The sequence below is a fragment of the Pristiophorus japonicus genome, chromosome 3 (genome assembly GCF_044704955.1).
Source record: "Pristiophorus japonicus isolate sPriJap1 chromosome 3, sPriJap1.hap1, whole genome shotgun sequence".
NCBI lineage: Eukaryota > Metazoa > Chordata > Chondrichthyes > Pristiophoridae > Pristiophorus > Pristiophorus japonicus.
Genome location: NC_091979.1, coordinates 162,513,116 through 162,533,044, shown reverse-complemented (window position 1 = coordinate 162,533,044; position 19,929 = coordinate 162,513,116). Strand labels below are relative to the sequence as shown.

Here is a 19,929-nt window from a genome sequence, read left to right as displayed (position 1 = left end):
TCACATCACCAAAAGTTTGGTCAAAGTGGTAGATTTTAAGGAGTGTCTTAAAGAAGGAAAGTGAGGTAGAGAGGTGGAAAGATTTAGGGAGGGACTTCCAGACATTCGGGCCTGGACAACTGAAGGCATGGCGGCCAATGTTGACAACAGACAGTTCCCCCTCAGACGGTTGCACGGTCGAGGGACGGAGTCGGTGGTGAGGGAATGGAGTGTGGCGGGGACTGAAGACGTTGGCTTTCGTCTTCACAATAGTTAGTTGAAGGAAATTTCTGCTCATCCAGTACTGGATGTTGGACAAGCAATGTGACAAATTAGAGATAGTGGATGGGTCAAGAGTGGTGGTGGTGAGGTAGAATTGGGTATCATCAGAATACATGTGGAATCTGATGTTTCGCAAGATGTCGTTGAGGGGTACAACGTAGATGAGAAATAGAGGGAGGCCAAGGATAGATCATTGCGGGTAACCACAGGTAATGGTGTGGGGCAGGAAGAGAAACCATTGAATGTAATTCTCTGGCTATGACTGGATAGATACGAATGGAAGCAGGTGAATGAAGCCCCACCCAGCTGGATGATGGAGGAGAGGCATTTCAGGAGGATGGTGTGGTCAACCGTGTCAAAGGCTGCAGACAGGGTGAGGAGGATGAGAAGGGACAGATTACCATGGTCAGAGTTACATAGAATGTCATTTGTGACTTTGATAAGGGCCGTTTCAGTCCTGTGCCAGGGTGAAAACCTGATTAGAGGGATTCAAACATGGACTTCCAGGAAATTTGGTCACGGATTTGGGAAGCGACAGCACATTCAAAGACTTTGGAGAGGAAAGGGAGGTTAGAGGTGGGGTTGTAGTTTGCATTAGCAGAGGGGTCAGGGATGGTTGTTTGAAGAGGGGGATGATGATAGCAGATTTGAATGGGAGCAGGCAGTACTTGAGGAGAGAGAATCGTTAACAATATCAGCCGACATAAAGCCAGGAAGGGAAGTTGGGTGGTCAACAGTTTGTTGGTATTGGGTCAAGGGAGCTGTAAGTGGGTCACATGGGAAAGATGAGCATAGAACGGGCATGAGGGGAGACAGGAGAGAAACTAGAGAAAATGTGAGTTCAGGGCTAGGGCAGGGGAACTGCAATCAAATTTTGGACAGTGGGCTGGGGGAGGGAGGGAAGCGGCAGACAAAACTGAACCTATCTCTTCAATTTTAGCCGCTCGCACATGTTGTTGGAGATGAGGGGGGTGGAGGCAAACACCAAACTATTGAAGCAGAGCTGAGTCATTTCAAGCCATGACTGTTCCAGAACTGTTATGTTCAAACAATAATTAACTTGACATGAAGACAAAAGGGAAAGAATCGATTACGTAGCAGGAGTCTTTCAGGTGTTTTTCTACAATAAATGGAACGTTTTGTCGATTTTTGCTGATTTTCATTTCTGAATCATTAGAATAACAAAAGTACAGCCCAGAGAGGCCTTTCTGCCCAGTGTATAAATACCAAGCTGTGTGAAGCAGTGAAACATTCAGTCAGTTACGAAGCTAACTGTGAGCTCAAAATGGGAAAGGCAAGGACATCTCAGATATTACACATTGTATTAGAATTCTTGATTCAGTATCTCCTAGTTATGAGAAATGATTAACTTACAAACCTCTATCTTTCCACAGATCATCTTTTACGAGGACAGGAACTTCCAGGGTCGGCACTACGAGTGCAATACTGACTGTGCTGACCTGTCCCCTTACTTCAGCCGCTGTAACTCCATCCGTGTGGAGAGTGACTGGTGGGTGGTGTATGAGAGACCCAATTACATGGGATACCAGTATGTTCTGAGCAGGGGAGAATATCCTGACTACCAACGCTGGATGGGATTCAATGACAACATCAGGTCATGTCGTACCTACCCACACGTAAGTTATCATTTGATGTTTAACAAATTAAACAAAGAAAAACCTGCCTCAAGCATCACTCTTACTGAAACCTCAGTTCAAACAACACTTCAATCACACTTTTACTGACATGAAGCAATCTCCTCTCTCTATGGGTCAAGGAGAATCAGTCCCAATTTGCTGTTATAAAATGTCACTGTCAAATTACAAAGGAGCAGCCCTCTAGTAATAAGCCATGAATATAGTCAACTGGATCAATAGAAGTTTAAAAATGTCCCTCGTTAATAACATCATCATACGGAGCCTTTTGTAAAAACGTTCCCAACCAGAGAGCTCTTTATTACAAGAATCAGTCCTGAATTTCTGGTACATTTCTCTGGCATTCTGTGACAATTTACACAAGAACCACATGGTGATGTCAGTTAGCAGATGATCAGCTCATCCAATACATGTTACTGAACTGTCTATTGCTGTTCACAAACATCATCTGCTTCCTTCTCAGCAGGAGACTGTTTTTCTAAGTACTCAAGATTTGTAGCTTCATCAAACTGATGATTGTATTTACATTACAGTATCGAGGTGGAAACTACAGAATGAGAATTTACGAGAGGCCTGACTTTGGAGGACAGATGATGGAATTCATGGATGACTGTCCATCTGTCTACGATCGTTTCCGTTACCGTGACATTCACTCCTGCCATGTGATGGACGGTTACTGGAACTTCTATGAACAGCCCAACTACAGAGGTCGCCAGTACTTCATGAGACCCGGTGAATACAGGAGATTCAGTGACTGGGGCGGCTACAACTCAACTGTCGGATCTTTCAGACGCATGAGGGACTTCTAGATTGTTCTTGTAAAACACGATATTTTCTAACTGGAATATTCTTGAAAATAATAAAATCTCCTCAACTATACCGACATCTTAATTGACTTATTTTTGTTTTGTGTGGCAATCAATAGAAATCTCATGAAAATCTCTAAGTTCGAGTCTCATGTTGAGTTTTCACCCCTAATCTTTGAAGCACAGGAGGTTCTGTTATTGTGCTTAGTTGGGTAACGTGCACATTTACATTATTCACCAAATCAATCTCGACACTGCAACTGGATCCTTCTGGGATTGCAACCTCAGTCATATTTTTAATAAAAGTCTCATAATCTGTGTTGATGTGACCTTCCTCAGGTCAGTGACATGAACAAGGAACAATAATAAATGGGTCTTATATTGATTTTTAAAGATTTTTCTACTTTTTCCAATTCATATAAGCTTCACGATTTATGCGTTAATCCAGCAGAGGTTTGGTGCCAAATTATCATAGCTACAATCCTCAGCCATGTTCCAATCCAAGTTGTGCTGCTGTAAGGGAGCACAAAACAAAACTGGGCTGTTCCTCAATTAACAGGACATGCCAGTGTTCTCTGGGAAAATACAATGAACTGTGGGGAAATGCAGTGAACTGTGGGGAATGCAATGATCTCAGGGTATATACACTGTTTTCTGGGAATGTGCACTATTCTCTGGGAATGTACAGTATTGTCTGGGAAAATACAGTGATGTCTGGGAATATACAGTGTTTCCTGGGAATGTCCAGTATTCTCTAGATAAATACAGTCATCTCTGGGAAATAGAAATTGTTCTCTGGGAAAATACAGTGAACTCTGGAAATATACAGTGTTTTCTGTGAACATGTAATGTTCTATGGGAAAGTACAGTGATCTTTGGAAAGGTAGAGTGATGTTTGGGAAATTACAGCGATATTTTGGATCTCTGTTAGACCTGGAGAAAGTCATCCACTAGTCACCGTTCGGGCCATAATTCATATGCAGCCCAAGAACATAAATAAATACAATAATAAAGCAGTGTCTCTTCTTGCCAAACATTGAGAGCATGAAAAACACCAAAAGAGAAGAGTCCACGTGGATGATCAAACCCATTCCTTCCACAGACTCTGTACAAGCTAATCCAAACTCTTGATTATTCTGAGGCAAATTTCTGCATAAACACTCCGTACTTCCGAATGATGATCAAGCAACACTCCACAGTATTCAGCCAACCTCAGTTACATGAGAAAGACAGTACCAGAATATTAGAGAGCATAGAGGCTAGAGATGGGAGAACGGTGTCCGATCACACAAGTTTTGGCAAAAATGTATTATTTCCTAGTCCTTTCCCAACCTCTTTTTCCAAGGGGACCTAGATACCTATCATGCCTTTAACCTTTGACCTCAGGATAAACACAGCTAAAAGCTACGTTCGAACCCGATCGCCGTTTTCAGCACATTAACTTCCTATTGTTCTCTTACCTATTCTAATATTCCTATTAATTGTCCTGACACTTAAAACAAAAAAGGATGCAGTACATTTATATGCAAGACTCGGTTTGAAATACATGGTGTGTTATTAATGTTAATAAACTGCACCCACAATTTGGCTGCACGTGAAGGAAATAGTATCAGCAGCTTGATGCCTGCCATGATATCATTGTATGAAGGATTTTGAGAGGGAGCACTGGCACAATCTGGAAACTAAACTCAAACAGATGTGTACAATCTATGTGAGATGCTCTCGCTATGTATGTCTTTACCTTGGCCTTTTGCAAGAAGAACTAGGCAGTTACACAACAACAACAACTGGTATTTATCATCATCATAGGCAGTCCCTCGGAATCGAGGAAGACTTGCTTCCACTCTTAACATGAGTTCTTAGATTGTTGTAGAGTCCAATATGAGAACCACAGTCTCTGTCACAGATGGGACAAATAGTCGCTGAGGGAAGGGGTGGGTGGGACTGGTTTGCCGCACGCTCTTTCCGCTGCCTGCGCTTGATTTCTGCATGCTCTCAGTGACGAGACTCGAGGAGCTCAGCGCACTTCCGGATGCACTTCCTCTACTTAGGGCAAGTCATTGGCCAGGGATTCCCAGGTGTCAGTGGGGATGTTGCACTTTATCAGGGAGGCTTTGAAGGTGTCCTTGTAACGTTTTCACTGCTCACCTTTTGCTCGTTTGCAGTGAAGGAGTTCCAAATAGAGCGCTTGCTTTGGGAGTCTCGTGTCTGTCATGCGAACTATGTGGCCTGCCCAGCGATGCTGATCACATGTGGTCAGTGCGTTAATGTTGTGGATGTTGGCCTTTTCGAGGACGCTAACGTTTGTGCATCTGTCCTCCCAGGGGATTTATAGGATCTTGCGGAGACATCATTGGTGCTATTTCTCCAGCGACTTGAGGTGTCTACTGTACATGGTCCATGTTTTTGAGCCATGCAGAAGGGCGGTATTACTACAGCCCTATAGACCATGAGCTTGGTGACAGTTTTGAGGGCCTGGTCTTCAAACTTTCTTTTCTTCAGGCGACCGAAGGCTGCACTGTCGCATTGGAGGCGGTGTTGGATCTCGTCATCAATGCCTGCTCTTGTTGATAGGAGGTGCCCGAGATAAGTGTCCAGTGCTCCGCCGTGAATCTTGATGACTGGGGGGCAATGCTGGGCTGTGAGGACGGGCTGGTGGAGGACCTTTGTCTTACTGATGTTTTGCGCAAGGCCCATGCTTTTGTATGCTTCAGTAAATATGTCGAGTATGTCCTGGAGTTCAGCCTCAGTGTGTTAGCAGACACAGGCGTCATCCGCGTATTGTAGCTCGACGACAGAGGTTACGCTGGTTTTGGATCTAGTCTGGAGACAGCGAAAGTTGATATTTACAGAGTTCAATTAACATAGTAAAATGTACCAAATTGTTTCATTAGAGCAGTTTCAAACAAAATTTGACATCAAGACACATAAGGAAATATTAGGTCACATCACCAAAAGTTTGGTCAAAGTGGTAGATTTTAAGGAGTGTCTTAAAGAAGGAAAGTAAGGTAGAGAGGTGGAAAGATTTAGGGACGGGCTTCCAGACATTAGGGCCTGGACAACTGAAGGCATGGCGGCCAATGTTGACAACAGACAGTTCACCCTCAGACGGTTGCACGGTCGAGGGACGGAGTCGGTGGTGAGGGAATGGATTGTGGCCGGGACTGAAGACGTTGACTTTCGTCTTCACAATAGTTAGTTGAAGGAAATTTCTGCTCAACCAGTACTGGATGTTGGACAAGCAATGTGACAATTAGAGATAGTGGATGGGTCAAGAGTGGTGGTGGTGAGGTAGAATTGGGTATCATCAGCATACATGTGGAACCTGATGTTTCGCAAGATGTCGTTGAGGGGTACAACGTAGATGAGAAATAGAGGGAGGCCAAGGATAGATCATTGCGGGTAACCACAGGTAATGGTGTGGGGCAGGAAGAGAAACCATTGAATGTAATTCTCTGGCTATGACTGGATAGATACGAATGGAAGCAGGTGAATGAAGCCCCACCCAGCTGGATGATGGAGGAGAGGCATTTCAGGAGGATGGTGTGGTCAACCGTGTCAAAGGCTGCAGACAGGGTGAGGAGGATGAGGAGGGACAGATTACCATGGTCAGACTTACATAGAATGTCATTTGTGACTTTGATAAGGGCCGTTTCAGTCCTGTGCCAGGGTGAAAACCTGATTAGAGGGATTCAAACATGGACTTCCAGGAAATTTGGTCACGGATTTGGGAAGCGACAGCACATTCAAAGACTTTGGAGAGGAAAGGGAGGTTAGAGGTGGGGTTGTAGTTTGCATTAGCAGAGGGGTCAGAGATGGTTGTTTGAAGAGGGGGATGATGATAGCAGATTTGAATGGGAGCAGGCAGTACTTGAGGAGAGAGAATCGTTAACAATATCAGCCGACATAAAGCCAGGAAGGGAAGTTGGGTGGTCAACAGTTTGTTGGTATTGGGTCAAGGGAGCTGTAAGTGGGTCACATGGGAAAGATGAGCATGGAACGGGCATGAGGGGAGACAGGAGAGAAACTCGAGAAAATGTGAGTTCAGGGCTAGGGCAGGGGAACTGCAATCAAATTTTGGACAGTGGGCTGGGGGAGGGAGGGAAGCGGCAGACAAAACTGAACCTATCTCTTCAATTTTAGCCACTCGCATATGTTGTTGGAGATGAGGGGGGTGGAGGCAAACACCAAACTATTGAAGCAGAGCTGAGTCATTTCAAGCCATGACTGTTCCAGAACTGTTATGTTCAAACAATAATTAACTTGACATGAAGACAAAAGGGAAAGAATCGATTACGTAGCAGGAGTCTTTCAGGTGTTTTTCTACAATAAATGGAACGTTTTGTCGATTTTTGCTGATTTTCATTCCTGAATCATTAGAATAACAAAAGTACAGCCCAGAGAGGCCTTTCTGCCAGTGTATAAATACCAAGCTGTGTGAAGCAGTGAAACATTCAGTCAGTTACGAAGCTAACTGTGAGCTCAAAATGGGAAAGGCAAGGACATCTCAGATATTACACATTGTATTAGAATTCTTCATTCAGTATCTCCTAGTTATGAGAAATGATTAATTTACAAACCTCTATCTTTCCACAGATCATCTTTTACGAGGACAGGAACTTCCAGGGTCGGCACTACGAGTGCAATACTGACTGTGCTGACCTGTCCCCTTACTTCAGCCGCTGTAACTCCATCCGTGTGGAGAGTGACTGGTGGGTGGGGTATGAGAGACCCAATTACATGGGATACCAATATGTTCTGAGCAGGGGAGAATATCCTGACTACCAACGCTGGATGGGATTCAATGACAACATCAGGTCATGTCGTACCTACCCACACGTAAGTTATCATTTGATGTTTAACAAATTAAACAAAGAAAAACCTGCCTCAAGCATCACTCTTACTGAAACCTCAGTTCAAACAACACTTCAATCACACTTTTACTGACATGAAGCAATCTCCTCTTTCTATGGGTCAAGGAGAATCAGTCCCAATTTGCTGTTATAAAATATCACTGTCAAATTACAAAGGAGCAGCCCTCTAGTAATAAGCAACGAATATAGTCAACTGGATCAATAGAAGTTTAAAAATGTCCCTCGTTAATAACATCATCATATGGAGCCTTTTGTAAAAACGTTCCCAACCAGAGAGCTCTTTATTACAAGAATCAGTCCTGAATTTTCTGGTACATTTCTCTGGCATTCTGTAACAATTTACACAAGAACCACATGGTGATGTCAGTTAGCAGATGATCAGCTCATCCAATACATGTTACTGAACTGTCTATTGCTGTTCACAAACATCATCTGCTTCCTTCTCAGCAGGAGGCTGTTTTTCTAAGTACTCAAGATTTATAGCTTCATCAAACTGATGATTGTATTTACATTACAGTATCGAGGTGGAAACTACAGAATGAGAATTTACGAGAGGCCTGACTTTGGAGGACAGATGATGGAATTCATGGATGACTGTCCATCTGTCTACGATCATTTCCGTTACCGTGACATTCACTCCTGCCATGTGATGGACGGTTACTGGAACTTCTATGAACAGCCCAACTACAGAGGCCGACAGTACTTCATGAGACCCGGTGAATACAGGAGATTCAGTGACTGGGGCGGCTACAACTCAACTGTCGGATCTTTCAGGCAAATGAGGGATTTCTAGATTGTTCTTGTAAAACACGATATTTTCTAACTGGAATATTCTTGAAAATAATAAAATCTCCTCAACTTTACCGACATCTTTATTGACTTATTGTTGTTTTGTGTGGCAATCAATAGAAATCTCATGAAAATCTCTAAGTTAGAGTCTCATGTTGAGTTTTCACCCCTAATCTATGAAGCACAGGAGGTTCTGTTATTGTGCTTAGTTGGGTAACGTGCACATTTACATTATTCACCAAATCAATCTCGACACTGCAACTGGATCCTTCTGGGATTGCAACCTCAGTCATATTTTTAATAAAAGTCTCATAATCTGTGTTGATGTGACCTTCCTCAGGTCAGTGACATGAACAAGGAACAATAATAAATGGGTCTTATCGATTATTTAAGATTTTTCTACTTTTTCCAATTCATATAAGCTTCACGCTTTATGCGTTAATCCAGCAGAGGTTTGGTGCCAAATTATCATAGCTACAATCCTCAGCCTTGTTCCCAATCCAAGTTGTGCTGCTGTAAGGGAGCACAAAACAAAACTGGGCTGTTCCTCAATTAACAGGACATGCCAGTGTTCTCTGGGAAAATACAGTGAACTGTGGGGAAATGCAGTGAACTGTGGGGAATGCAATGATCTCAGGGTATATACACTGTTTTCTGGGAATGTGCACTATTCTCTGGGAATGTACAGTATTGTCTGGGAAAATACAGTGATGTCTGGGAATATACAGTGTTTCCTGGGAATGTCCAGTATTCTCTTAGATAAATACAGTCATCTCTGGGAAATAGAAATTGTTCTCTGGGAAAATACAGTGAACTCTGGGAATATACAGTGTTTTCTGTGAACATGTAATGTTCTATGGGAAAGTACAGTGATCTTTGGAAAGGTAGAGTGATGTTTGGGAAATTACAGCGATATTTTGGATCTCTGTTAGACCTGGAGAAAGTCATCCACTAGTCACCGTTCGGGCCATAATTCATATGCAGCCCAAGAACATAAATAAATACAATAATAAAGCAGTGTCTCTTCTTGCCAAACATTGAGAGCATGAAAAACACCAAAAGAGAAGAGTCCACGTGGATGATCAAACCCATTCCTTCCACAGACTCTGTACAAGCTAATCCAAACTCTTGATTATTCTGAGGCAAATTTCTGCATAAACACTCCGTACTTCCGAATGATGATCAAGCAACACTCCACAGTATTCAGCCAACCTCAGTTACATGAGAAAGACAGTACCAGAATATTAGAGAGCATAGAGGCTAGAGATGGGAGAACGGTGTCCGATCACATAAGTTTTGGGAAAAATGTATTATTTCCTAGTCCTTTCCCAACCTCTTTTTCCAAGGGGACCTAGATACCTATCATGCCTTTAACCTTTGACCTCAGGATAAACACAGCTAAAAGCTACGTTCGATCCCTATCGCCATTTTCAGCACATTAACTTCCTATTGTTCTCTTACCTATTCTAATATTCCTATTAATTGTCCTGACACTTAAAACAAAAAAGGGTGCAGTACATTTATATGCAAGACTCGGTTTGAAATACATGGTGTGTTATTAATGTTAATAAACTGCACCCACAATTTGGCTGCACGTGAAGGAAATAGTATCAGCAGCTTGATGCCTGCCATGATATCATTGTATGAAGGATTTTGAGAGGGAGCACTGGCACAATCTGGAAACTAAACTCAAACAGATGTGTACAATCTATGCGAGATGCTCTCGCTATGTATGTCTTTACCTTGGCCGTTTGCAAGAAGAACTAGGCAGTTACACAACAACAACAACTGGTATTTATCATCATCATAGGCAGTCCCTCGGAATCGAGGAAGACTTGCTTCCACTCTTAACATGAGTTCTTAGATTGTTGTAGAGTCCAATATGAGAACCACAGTCTCTGTCACAGGTGGGACAAATAGTCGCTGAGGGAAGGGGTGGGTGGGACTGGTTTGCCACACGCTCAAGCCTGCGCTTGATTTCTGCATGCTCTCGGTGACGAGACTCGAGGAGCTCAGCGCACTTCCGGATGCACTTCCTCTACTTAGGGCAAGTCATTGGCCAGGGATTCCCAGGTGTCAGTGGGGATGTTGCACTTTATCAGGGAGGCTTTGAGGTTGTCCTTGTAACGTTTTCACTGCTCACCTTTTGCTCGTTTGCCGTGAAGGAGTTCCAAATAGAGCGCTTGCTTTGGGAGTCTCGTGTCTGTCATGCGAACTATGTGGCCTGCCCAGCGGTGCTGATCACATGTGGTCAGTGCGTTAATGTTGGGGATGTTGGCCTGTTCGAGGATGCTAACGTTTGTGCATCTGTCCTCCCAGGGGATTTATAGGATCTTGCGGAGACATCATTGGTGCTATTTCTCCAGCGACTTGAGGTGTCTACTGTACATGGTCCATGTTTTTGAGCCATGCAGAAGGGCGGTATTACTACAGCCCTATAGACCATGAGCTTGGTGACAGTTTTGAGGGCCTGGTCTTCAAACTTTCTTTTCTTCAGGCAACCGAAGGCTGCACTGTCGCATTGGAGGCGGTGTTGGATCTCGTCATCAATGCCTGCTCTTGTTGATAGGAGGTGCCCGAGATAAGGGAAGTGGTTCACGTTGTCCAGTGCTCCGCCGTGAATCTTGGTGACTGGGGGGCAATGCTGGGCTGTGAGGACGGGCTGGTGGAGGACCTTTGTCTTACTGATGTTTTGCGCAAGGCCCATGCTTTTGTACGCTTCAGTAAATATGTCGAGTATGTCCTGGAGTTCAGCCTCAGTGTGTTAGCAGACACAGGCGTCGTCCGCGTATTGTAGCTCGACGACAGAGGTTACGCTGGTTTTGGATCTAGTCTGGAGACAGCGAAGGTTGATATTTACAGAGTTCAATTAACATAGTAAAATGTACCAAGTTGTTTCATTAGAGCAGTTTCAAACAAAATTTGACATCAAGCCACATAAGGAAATATTAGGTCACATCACCAAAAGTTTGGTCAAAGTGGTAGATTTTAAGGAGTGTCTTAAAGAAGGAAAGTGAGGTAGAGAGGTGGAAAGATTTAGGGAGGGACTTCCAGACATTAGGGCCTGGACAACTGAAGGCATGGCGGCCAATGTTGACAACAGACAGTTCACCCTCAGACGGTTGCACGGTCGAGGGACGGAGTCGGTGGTGAGGGAATGGAGTGTGGCGGGGACTGAAGACGTTGGCTTTCGACTTCACAATAGTTAGTTGAAGGAAATTTCTGCTCATCCAGTACTGGATGTTGGACAAGCAATGTGACAAATTAGAGATAGTGGATGGGTCAAGAGTGGTGGTGGTGAGGTAGAATTGGTTATCATCAGCATACATGTGGAACCTGATGTTTCGCAAGATGTCGTTGAGTGGTACAACGTAGATGAGAAATAGAGGGAGGCCAAGGATAGATCATTGCGGGTAACCACAGGTAATGGGGTGGGGCAGGAAGAGAAACCATTGAATGTAATTCTCTGGCTATGACTGGATAGATACGAATGGAAGCAGGTGAATGAAGCCCCACCCAGCTGGATGATGGAGGAGAGGCATTTCAGGAGGATGGTGTGGTCAACCGTGTCAAAGGCTGCAGACAGGGTGAGGAGGATGAGGAGGGACAGATTACCATGGTCAGAGTTACATAGAATGTCATTTGTGACTTTGATAAGGGCCGTTTCAGTCCTGTGCCAGGGTGAAAACCTGATTAGAGGGATTCAAACATGGACTTCCAGGAAATTTGGTCACGGATTTGGGAAGCGACAGCACATTCAAAGACTTTGGAGAGGAAAGGGAGGTTAGAGGTGGGGTGGTAGTTTGCATTAGCAGAGGGGTCAGGGATGGTTGTTTGAAGAGGGGGATGATGATAGCAGATTTGAATGGGAGCAGGCAGTACTTGAGGAGAGAGAATCGTTAACAATATCAGCCGACATAAAGCCAGGAAGGGAAGTTGGGTGGTCAGCAGTTTGTTGGTATTGTGTCAAGGGAGCTGGAAGTGGGTCACATGGGAAAGATGAGCATGGAACGGGCATGAGGGGAGACAGGAGAGAAACTCGAGAAAATGTGAGTTCAGGGCTAGGGCAGGGGAACTGCAATCAAATTTTGGACAGTGGGCTGGGGGAGGGAGGGAAGCGGCAGACAAAACTGAACCTATCTCTTCAATTTTAGCCGCTCGCACAGGTTGTTGGAGATGAGGAGAGTGGAGGCAAACACCAAACTATTGAAGCAGAGCTGAGTCATTTCAAGCCATGACTGTTCCAGAACTGTTATGTTCAAACAATAATTAACTTGACATGAAGACAAAAGGGAAAGAATCAATTACGTAGCAGGAGTCTTTCAGGTGTTTTGCTACAATAAATGGAACATTTTGTCGATTTTTGCTGATTTTCATTCCTGAATCATTAGAATAACAAAAGTACAGCCCAGAGAGGCCTTTCTGCCCAGTGTATAAATACCAAGCTGTGTGAAGCAGTGAAACATTCAGTCAGTTACGAAGCTAACTGTGAGCTCAAAATGGGAAAGGCAAGGACATCTCAGATATTACACATTGTATTAGAATTCTTCATTTAGTATCTCCTAGTTTTGAGAAATGATTAATTTACAAACCTCTATCTTTCCACAGATCATCTTTTACGAGGACAGGAACTTCCAGGGTCGGCACTACGAGTGCAATACTGACTGTGCTGACCTGTCCCCTTACTTCAGCCGCTGTAACTCCATCCGTGTGGAGAGTGACTGGTGGGTGGGGTATGAGAGACCCAATTACATGGGATACCAGTATGTTCTGAGCAGGGGAGAATATCCTGACTACCAACGCTGGATGGGATTCAATGACAACATCAGGTCATGTCGTACCTACCCACACGTAAGTTATCATTTGATGTTTAACAAATTAAACAAAGAAAAACCTGCCTCAAGCATCACTCTTACTGAAACCTCAGTTCAAACAACACTTCAATCACACTTTTACTGACATGAAGCAATCTCCTCTCTCTATGGGTCCAGGAGAATCAGTCCCAATTTGCTGTTATAAAATGTCACTGTCAAATTACAAAGGAACAGCCCTCTAGTAATAAGCAACGAATATAGTCAACTGGATCAATAGAAGTTTAAAAATGTCCCTCGTTAATAACATCATCATACGGAGCCTTTTGTAAAAACGTTCCCAACCAGAGAGCTCTTTATTACAAGAATCAGTCCTGAATTTCTGGTACATTTCTCTGGCATTCTGTGACAATTTACACAAGAACCACATGGTGATGTCAGTTAGCAGATGATCAGCTCATCCAATACATGTTACTGAACTGTCTATTGCTGTTCACAAACATCATCTGCTTCCTTCTCAGCAGGAGACTGTTTTTCTAAGTACTCAAGATTTATAGCTTCATCAAACTGATGATTGTATTTACATTACAGTATCGAGGTGGAAACTACAGAATGAGAATTTACGAGAGGCCTGACTTTGGAGGACAGATGATGGAATTCATGGATGACTGTCCATCTGTCTACGATCGTTTCCACTACCGTGACGTTCACTCCTGCCATGTGATGGACGGTTACTGGAACTTCTATGAACAGCCCAACTACAGAGGTCGCCAGTACTTCATGAGACCCGGTGAATACAGGAGATTCAGTGACTGGGGCGGCTACAACTCAACTGTCGGATCTTTCAGGCGAATGAGGGACTTCTAGTTTGTTCTTGTAAAACACGATATTTTCTAACTGGAATATTCTTGAAAATAATAAAATCTCCTCAACTATACCGACATCTTAATTGACTTATTTTTGTTTTGTGTGGCAATCAATAGAAATCTCATGAAAATCTCTAAGTTCGAGTCTCATGTTGAGTTTTCACCCCTAATCTATGAAGCACAGGAGGTTCTGTTATTGTGCTTAGTTGGGTAACGTGCACATTTACATTATTCACCAAATCAATCTCGACACTGCAACTGGATCCTTCTGGAATTGCAACCTCAGTCATATTTTTAATAAAAGTCTCATAATCTGTGTTGATGTGACCTTCCTCAGGTCAGTGACATGAACAAGGAACAATAATAAATGGGTCTTATATTGATTTTTAAAGATTTTTCTACTTTTTCCAATTCATATAAGCTTCACGATTTATGCGTTAATCCAGCAGAGGTTTGGTGCCAAATTATCATAGCTACAATCCTCAGCCATGTTCCAATCCAAGTTGTGCTGCTGTAAGGGAGCATAAAACAAAACTGGGCTGTTCCTCAATTAACAGGACATGCCAGTGTTCTCTGGGAAAATACAATGAATTGTGGGGAAATGCAGTGAACTGTGGGGAATGCAATGATCTCAGGGTATATACACTGTTTTCTGGGAATGTGCACTATTCTCTGGGAATGTACAGTATTGTCTGGGAAAATACAGTGATGTCTGGGAATATACAGTGTTTCCTGGGAATGTCCAGTATTCTCTAGATAAATACAGTCATCTCTGGGAAATAGAAATTGTTCTCTGGGAAAATACAGTGAACTCTGGAAATATACAGTGTTTTCTGTGAACATGTAATGTTCTATGGGAAAGTACAGTGATCTTTGGAAAGGTAGAGTGATGTTTGGGAAATTACAGCGATATTTTGGATCTCTGTTAGACCTGGAGAAAGTCATCCACTAGTCACCGTTCGGGCCATAATTCATATGCAGCCCAAGAACATAAATAAATACAATAATAAAGCAGTGTCTCTTCTTGCCAAACATTGAGAGCATGAAAAACACGAAAAGAGAAGAGTCCACGTGGATGATCAAACCCATTCCTTCCACAGACTCTGTACAAGCTAATCCAAACTCTTGATTATTCTGAGGCAAATTTCTGCATAAACACTCCGTACTTCCGAATGATGATCAAGCAACACTCCACAGTATTCAGCCAACCTCAGTTACATGAGAAAGATAGTACCAGAATATTAGAGAGCATAGAGGCTAGAGATGGGAGAACGGTGTCCGATCACACAAGTTTTGGCAAAAATGTATTATTTCCTAGTCCTTTACCAACCTCTTTTTCCAAGGGGACCTAGATACCTATCATGCCTTTAACCTTTGACCTCAGGATAAACACAGCTAAAAGCTACGTTCGAACCCTATCGCCGTTTTCAGCACATTAACTTCCTATTGTTCTCTTACCTATTCTAATATTCCTATTAATTGTCCTGACACTTAAAACAAAAAAGGATGCAGTACATTTATATGCAAGACTCGGTTTGAAATACATGGTGTGTTATTAATGTTAATAAACTGCACCCACAATTTGGCTGCACGTGAAGGAAATAGTATCAGCAGCTTGATGCCTGCCATGATATCATTGTATGAAGGATTTTGAGAGGGAGCACTGGCACAATCTGGAAACTAAACTCAAACAAATGTGTACAATCTATGCGAGATGCTCTCACTATGTATGTCTTTACCTTGGCCGTTTGCAAGAAGAACTAGGCAGTTACACAACAACAACAACTGGTATTTATCATCATCATAGGCAGTCCCTCGGAATCGAGGAAGACTTGCTTCCACTCTTAACATGAGTTCTTAGATTGTTGTAGAGTCCAATATGAGAACCACAGTCTCTGTCACAGGTGGGACAAATAGTCGCTGAGGGAAGGGGTGGGTGGGACTGGTTTGCCACACGCTCTTTCCGCTGCCTGCGCTTGATTTCTGCAAGCTCTCGGTGACGAGACTCGAGGAGCTCAGCGCACTTCCGGAGGCACTTCCTCTACTTAGGGCAAGTCATTGGCCAGGGATTCCCAGGTGTCAGTGGGGATGTTGCACTTTATCAGGGAGGCTTTGAGGGTGTCCTTGTAACGTTTTCACTGCTCACCTTTTGCTCGTTTGCAGTGAAGGAGTTCCAAATAGAGCGCTTGCTTTGGGAGTCTCGTGTCTGTCATGCGAACTATGTGGCATGCCCAGCGGTGCTGATCACATGTGGTCAGTGCATTAATGTTGGGGATGTTGGCCTGTTCGATGACACTAACGTTTGTGCATCTGTCCTCCCAGGGGATTTATAGGATCTTGCGGAGACATCATTGGTGCTATTTCTCCAGTGACTTGAGGTGTCTACTGTACATGGTCCATGTTTTTGAGCCATGCAGAAGGGCAGTATTACTACAGCCCTATAGACCATGAGCTTGGTGACAGTTTTGAGGGCCTGGTCTTCAAACTTTCTTTTCTTCAGGCGACCGAAGGCTGCACTGTTGCATTGGAGACGGTGTTGGATCTCGTCATCAATGCCTGCTCTTGTTGATAGGAGGTGCTCGAGATAGGGAAGTGGTTCACGTTGTCCAGTGCTCCGCCATGAATCTTGATGACTGGGGGGCAATGCTGGGCTGTGAGGACGGGCTGGTGGAGGACCTTTGTCTTACTGATGTTTTGCGCAAGGCCCATGCTTTTGTACGCTTCAGTAAATATGTCGAGTATGTCCTGGAGTTCAGCCTCAGTGTGTTAGCAGACACAGGCGTCGTCCGCGTATTGTAGCTCGACGACAGAGGTTACGCTGGTTTTGGATCTAGTCTGGAGACAGCGAAGGTTAATATTTACAGAGTTCAATTAACATAGTAAAATGTACCAAGTTGTTTCATTAGAGCAGTTTCAAACAAAATTTGACATCAAGTCACATAAGGAAATATTAGGTCACATCACCAAAAGTTTGGTCAAAGTGGTAGATTTTAAGGAGTGTCTTAAAGAAGGAAAGTGAGGTAGAGAGGTGGAAAGATTTAGGGAGGGACTTCCAGACATTAGGGCCTGGACAACTGAAGGCATGGCGGCCAATGTTGCAAACAGACGGTTCACCCTCAGACGGTTGCAATGTAGAGGGATGGAGTCGGTGGTGAGGGAACGGAGTGTGGCGGGGACTGAAGACATTGGCTTTTGCCTTCACAATAGATAGTTGAAGGAAATTTCTGCTCATCCAGTACTGGATGTTGGACAAGCAAAGTGACAAATTAGAGATAGTGGATGGGTCAAGAGTGGTGGTGGTGAGGTAGAATTGGGTATCATCAGAGTACATGTGAAACCTGATGTTTCGCAAGATGTCGTTGAGGGGTACAACGTAGATGAGAAATAGAGGGAGGCCAAGGATAGATCATTGCGCGTAACCACAGGTAATGGTGTGGGGCAGGAAGAGAAACCATTGAATGTAATTCTCTGGCTATGACTGGATAAATATGAATGGAAGCACGTGAATGAAGCCCCACCCAGCTGGATGATGGAGGAGAGGCATTTCAGGAGGATGGTGTGGTCAACCGTGTCAAAGGCTGCAGACAGGGTGAGGAGGATGAGGAGGGACAGATTACCATGGTCAGAGTTATATAGAATGTCATTTGTGACTTTGATAAGGGCCGTTTCAGTCCTGTGCCAGGGTGAAAACCTGATTAGAGGGATTCAAACATGGACTTCCAGGAAATTTGGTCACGGATTTGGGAAGCAACAGCACATTCAAAGACTTTGGAGAGGAAAGGGAGGTTAGAGATGGGGGTGGTAGTTTGCATTAGCAGAGGGGTCAGGGATGGTTGTTTGAAGAGGGGGATGATGATAGCAGATTTGAATGGGAGCAGGCAGTACTTGAGGAGAGAGAATCATTAACAATATCAGCCGACATAAAGCCAGGAAGGGAAGTTGGGTGGTCAGCAGTTTGTTGGTATTGGGTCAAGGGAGCTGTAAGTTGGTCACATGGGAAAGATGAGCATGGAACGGGCATGAGGCGAGACAGGAGAGAAACTAGAGTAAATGTGAGTTCAGGGCTAGGGCAGGGGAACTGCAATCAAAGTTTGGCCCAGTGGGCTGGGGGAGGGAGGGAAGCGGCAGACAAAACTGAACCTATCTCTTCAATTTTAGCCGCTCGCACATGTTGTTGGAGATGAGGGGAGTGGAGGCAAACACCAAACTATTGAAACAAAGTTGTGTCATTTCAAGCCATGACTGTTCCAGAACTGTTCTGTTCAAACAATAATTAACTTGATATGAAGACAAAAGGGAAAGAATCAATTACGTAGCAGGAGTCTTTCAGGTGTTTTTCTACAATAAATGGAACGTATTCTCGATTTTTGCTTATTTTCAGTCCTGAATCATTACAATAACAAAAGTACAGCCCAGAGAGGCCTTTCTGCCAGTGTATAAATACCAAGCTGTGTGAAGCAGTGAAACATTCAGTCAGTTACGAAACTAACTGTGAGCTCAAAATGGGAAAGGCAAGGACATCTCAGATATTACACATTGTATTAGAATTCTTCATTTAGTATCTCCTAGTTTTGATAATTTATTAATTTACAAACCTCTATCTTTGCACAGATCATCTTTTACGAGGACAGGAACTTCCAGGGTCGGCACTACGAGTGCAATACTGACTGTGCTGACCTGTCCCCTTACTTCAGCCGTTGTAACTCCATCCGTGTGGAGAGTGACTGGTGGGTGCTGTATGAGAGACCCAATTACATGGGATACCAGTATGTTCTGAGCAGGGGAGAATATCCTGACTACCAACGCTGGATGGGATTCAATGACAACATCAGGTCATGTCGTACCTACCCACACGTAAGTTATCATTTGATGTTTAACAAATTAAACAAAGAAAAACCTGCCTCAAGCATCACTCTTACTGAAACCTCAGTTCAAACAACACTTCAATCACAATTTTACTGACATGAAGCAATCTCCTCTCTCTATGGGTCAAGTAGAATCAGTCCCAATTTGCTGTTATAAAATGTCACTGTCAAATTACAAAGGAGCAGCACTCTAGTAATAAGCCACGAATATTGTCAACCGGACCAATAGATGTTTCGAAATGTCCCTCGTTAATAACATCATCATATGGAGTCTTTTGTAAAATCGTTCCCAACCAGAGAGCTCTTTGTTACAAGAATCAGTCCTGAATTTGCTTGTACATTTCTCTGGTTTTCTGTAACTATTTACACGAGAACCACATAGTGATGGTAGTTCGCAGATGATCAGCTCGTCCATTACATGTTACTGAACTGTCTATTGCTGTTCATAAACATCATCTGCTTCCTTCTCAGCAGGTGGCTGTTTTTCGAAATACTCAAGATTTCTCGGTTCATCTCAGGAATGATTGTATTTCTATTCCAGTACCGAGGTGGAAAATACAGAATGAGGATTTACGAGAGGCCTGACTTTGGAGGACAGATGATGGAATTCATGGATGACTGTCCATCTGTCTACGATCGTTTCCATTACCGTGACATTCACTCTGCCATGTGATGGATGGTTACTGGAACTTCTATGAACAACCCAACTACAGAGGCCGCCAGTACTTCATGAGACCCGGTGAATACAGGAGATTCAGTGACTGGGGCGGCAACAGCTCAACTATCGGATCTTTCAGGCGCATGAGCGACTTCTAGATTGTTCTTGAAATACATGTTATTTTCTTACTGGAATATTCTTGAAAATAATAATATCTCCTCGACTTGACAGACACCTTTATTCACTTATTTTTGTTTTGTGTGGCAATCAATAGAAATCTCATGAAAATCTCTAAGTTCGAGTCTCATGTTGAGTTTTCACCCCTAATCTATGAAGCACAGGAG

General features: G+C 43.5%; 3 protein-coding genes and 1 pseudogene across 3 annotated transcripts; all 4 read left to right on the top strand.

The window, feature by feature from the left end:
- The first annotated feature begins 1,622 nt into the window (after positions 1-1,622).
- Positions 1,623-2,725, top strand: LOC139259978 (gamma-crystallin S-1-like). Its single transcript, XM_070875997.1, has 2 exons — positions 1,623-1,898; positions 2,450-2,725. Exons 1-2 carry the CDS (start codon positions 1,623-1,625, stop codon positions 2,723-2,725), a joined length of 552 nt encoding a protein of 183 aa, XP_070732098.1.
- Positions 2,726-7,285: 4,560 nt separating this feature from the next.
- LOC139259979 (gamma-crystallin S-1-like) lies at positions 7,286-8,389 on the top strand. The gene is made up of 2 exons (XM_070875998.1): positions 7,286-7,561; positions 8,114-8,389. The coding sequence occupies exons 1-2, from the start codon at positions 7,286-7,288 to the stop codon at positions 8,387-8,389; spliced, it is 552 nt and encodes a 183-aa protein (XP_070732099.1).
- A 4,571-nt stretch (positions 8,390-12,960) lies between these two features.
- LOC139259976 (gamma-crystallin S-1-like) lies at positions 12,961-14,063 on the top strand. Its single transcript, XM_070875996.1, has 2 exons — positions 12,961-13,236; positions 13,788-14,063. Exons 1-2 carry the CDS (start codon positions 12,961-12,963, stop codon positions 14,061-14,063), a joined length of 552 nt encoding a protein of 183 aa, XP_070732097.1.
- Positions 14,064-18,667: 4,604 nt separating this feature from the next.
- Positions 18,668-19,743, top strand: LOC139259977 (gamma-crystallin S-1-like; annotated as a pseudogene).
- Positions 19,744-19,929: the final 186 nt, after the last annotated feature.

Coding starts and splice junctions, on each gene's coding strand:
- LOC139259979 (XM_070875998.1), top strand. CDS start 7,286: ATGATTAATTTACAAACCTCTATCTTTCCACAGATCATCTTTTACGAG. Junction 7,562..8,113: donor CATGTCGTACCTACCCACAC/GTAAGTTATCAT, acceptor TTTACATTACAG/TATCGAGGTGGAAACTACAG.
- LOC139259978 (XM_070875997.1), top strand. CDS start 1,623: ATGATTAACTTACAAACCTCTATCTTTCCACAGATCATCTTTTACGAG. Junction 1,899..2,449: donor CATGTCGTACCTACCCACAC/GTAAGTTATCAT, acceptor TTTACATTACAG/TATCGAGGTGGAAACTACAG.
- LOC139259976 (XM_070875996.1), top strand. CDS start 12,961: ATGATTAATTTACAAACCTCTATCTTTCCACAGATCATCTTTTACGAG. Junction 13,237..13,787: donor CATGTCGTACCTACCCACAC/GTAAGTTATCAT, acceptor TTTACATTACAG/TATCGAGGTGGAAACTACAG.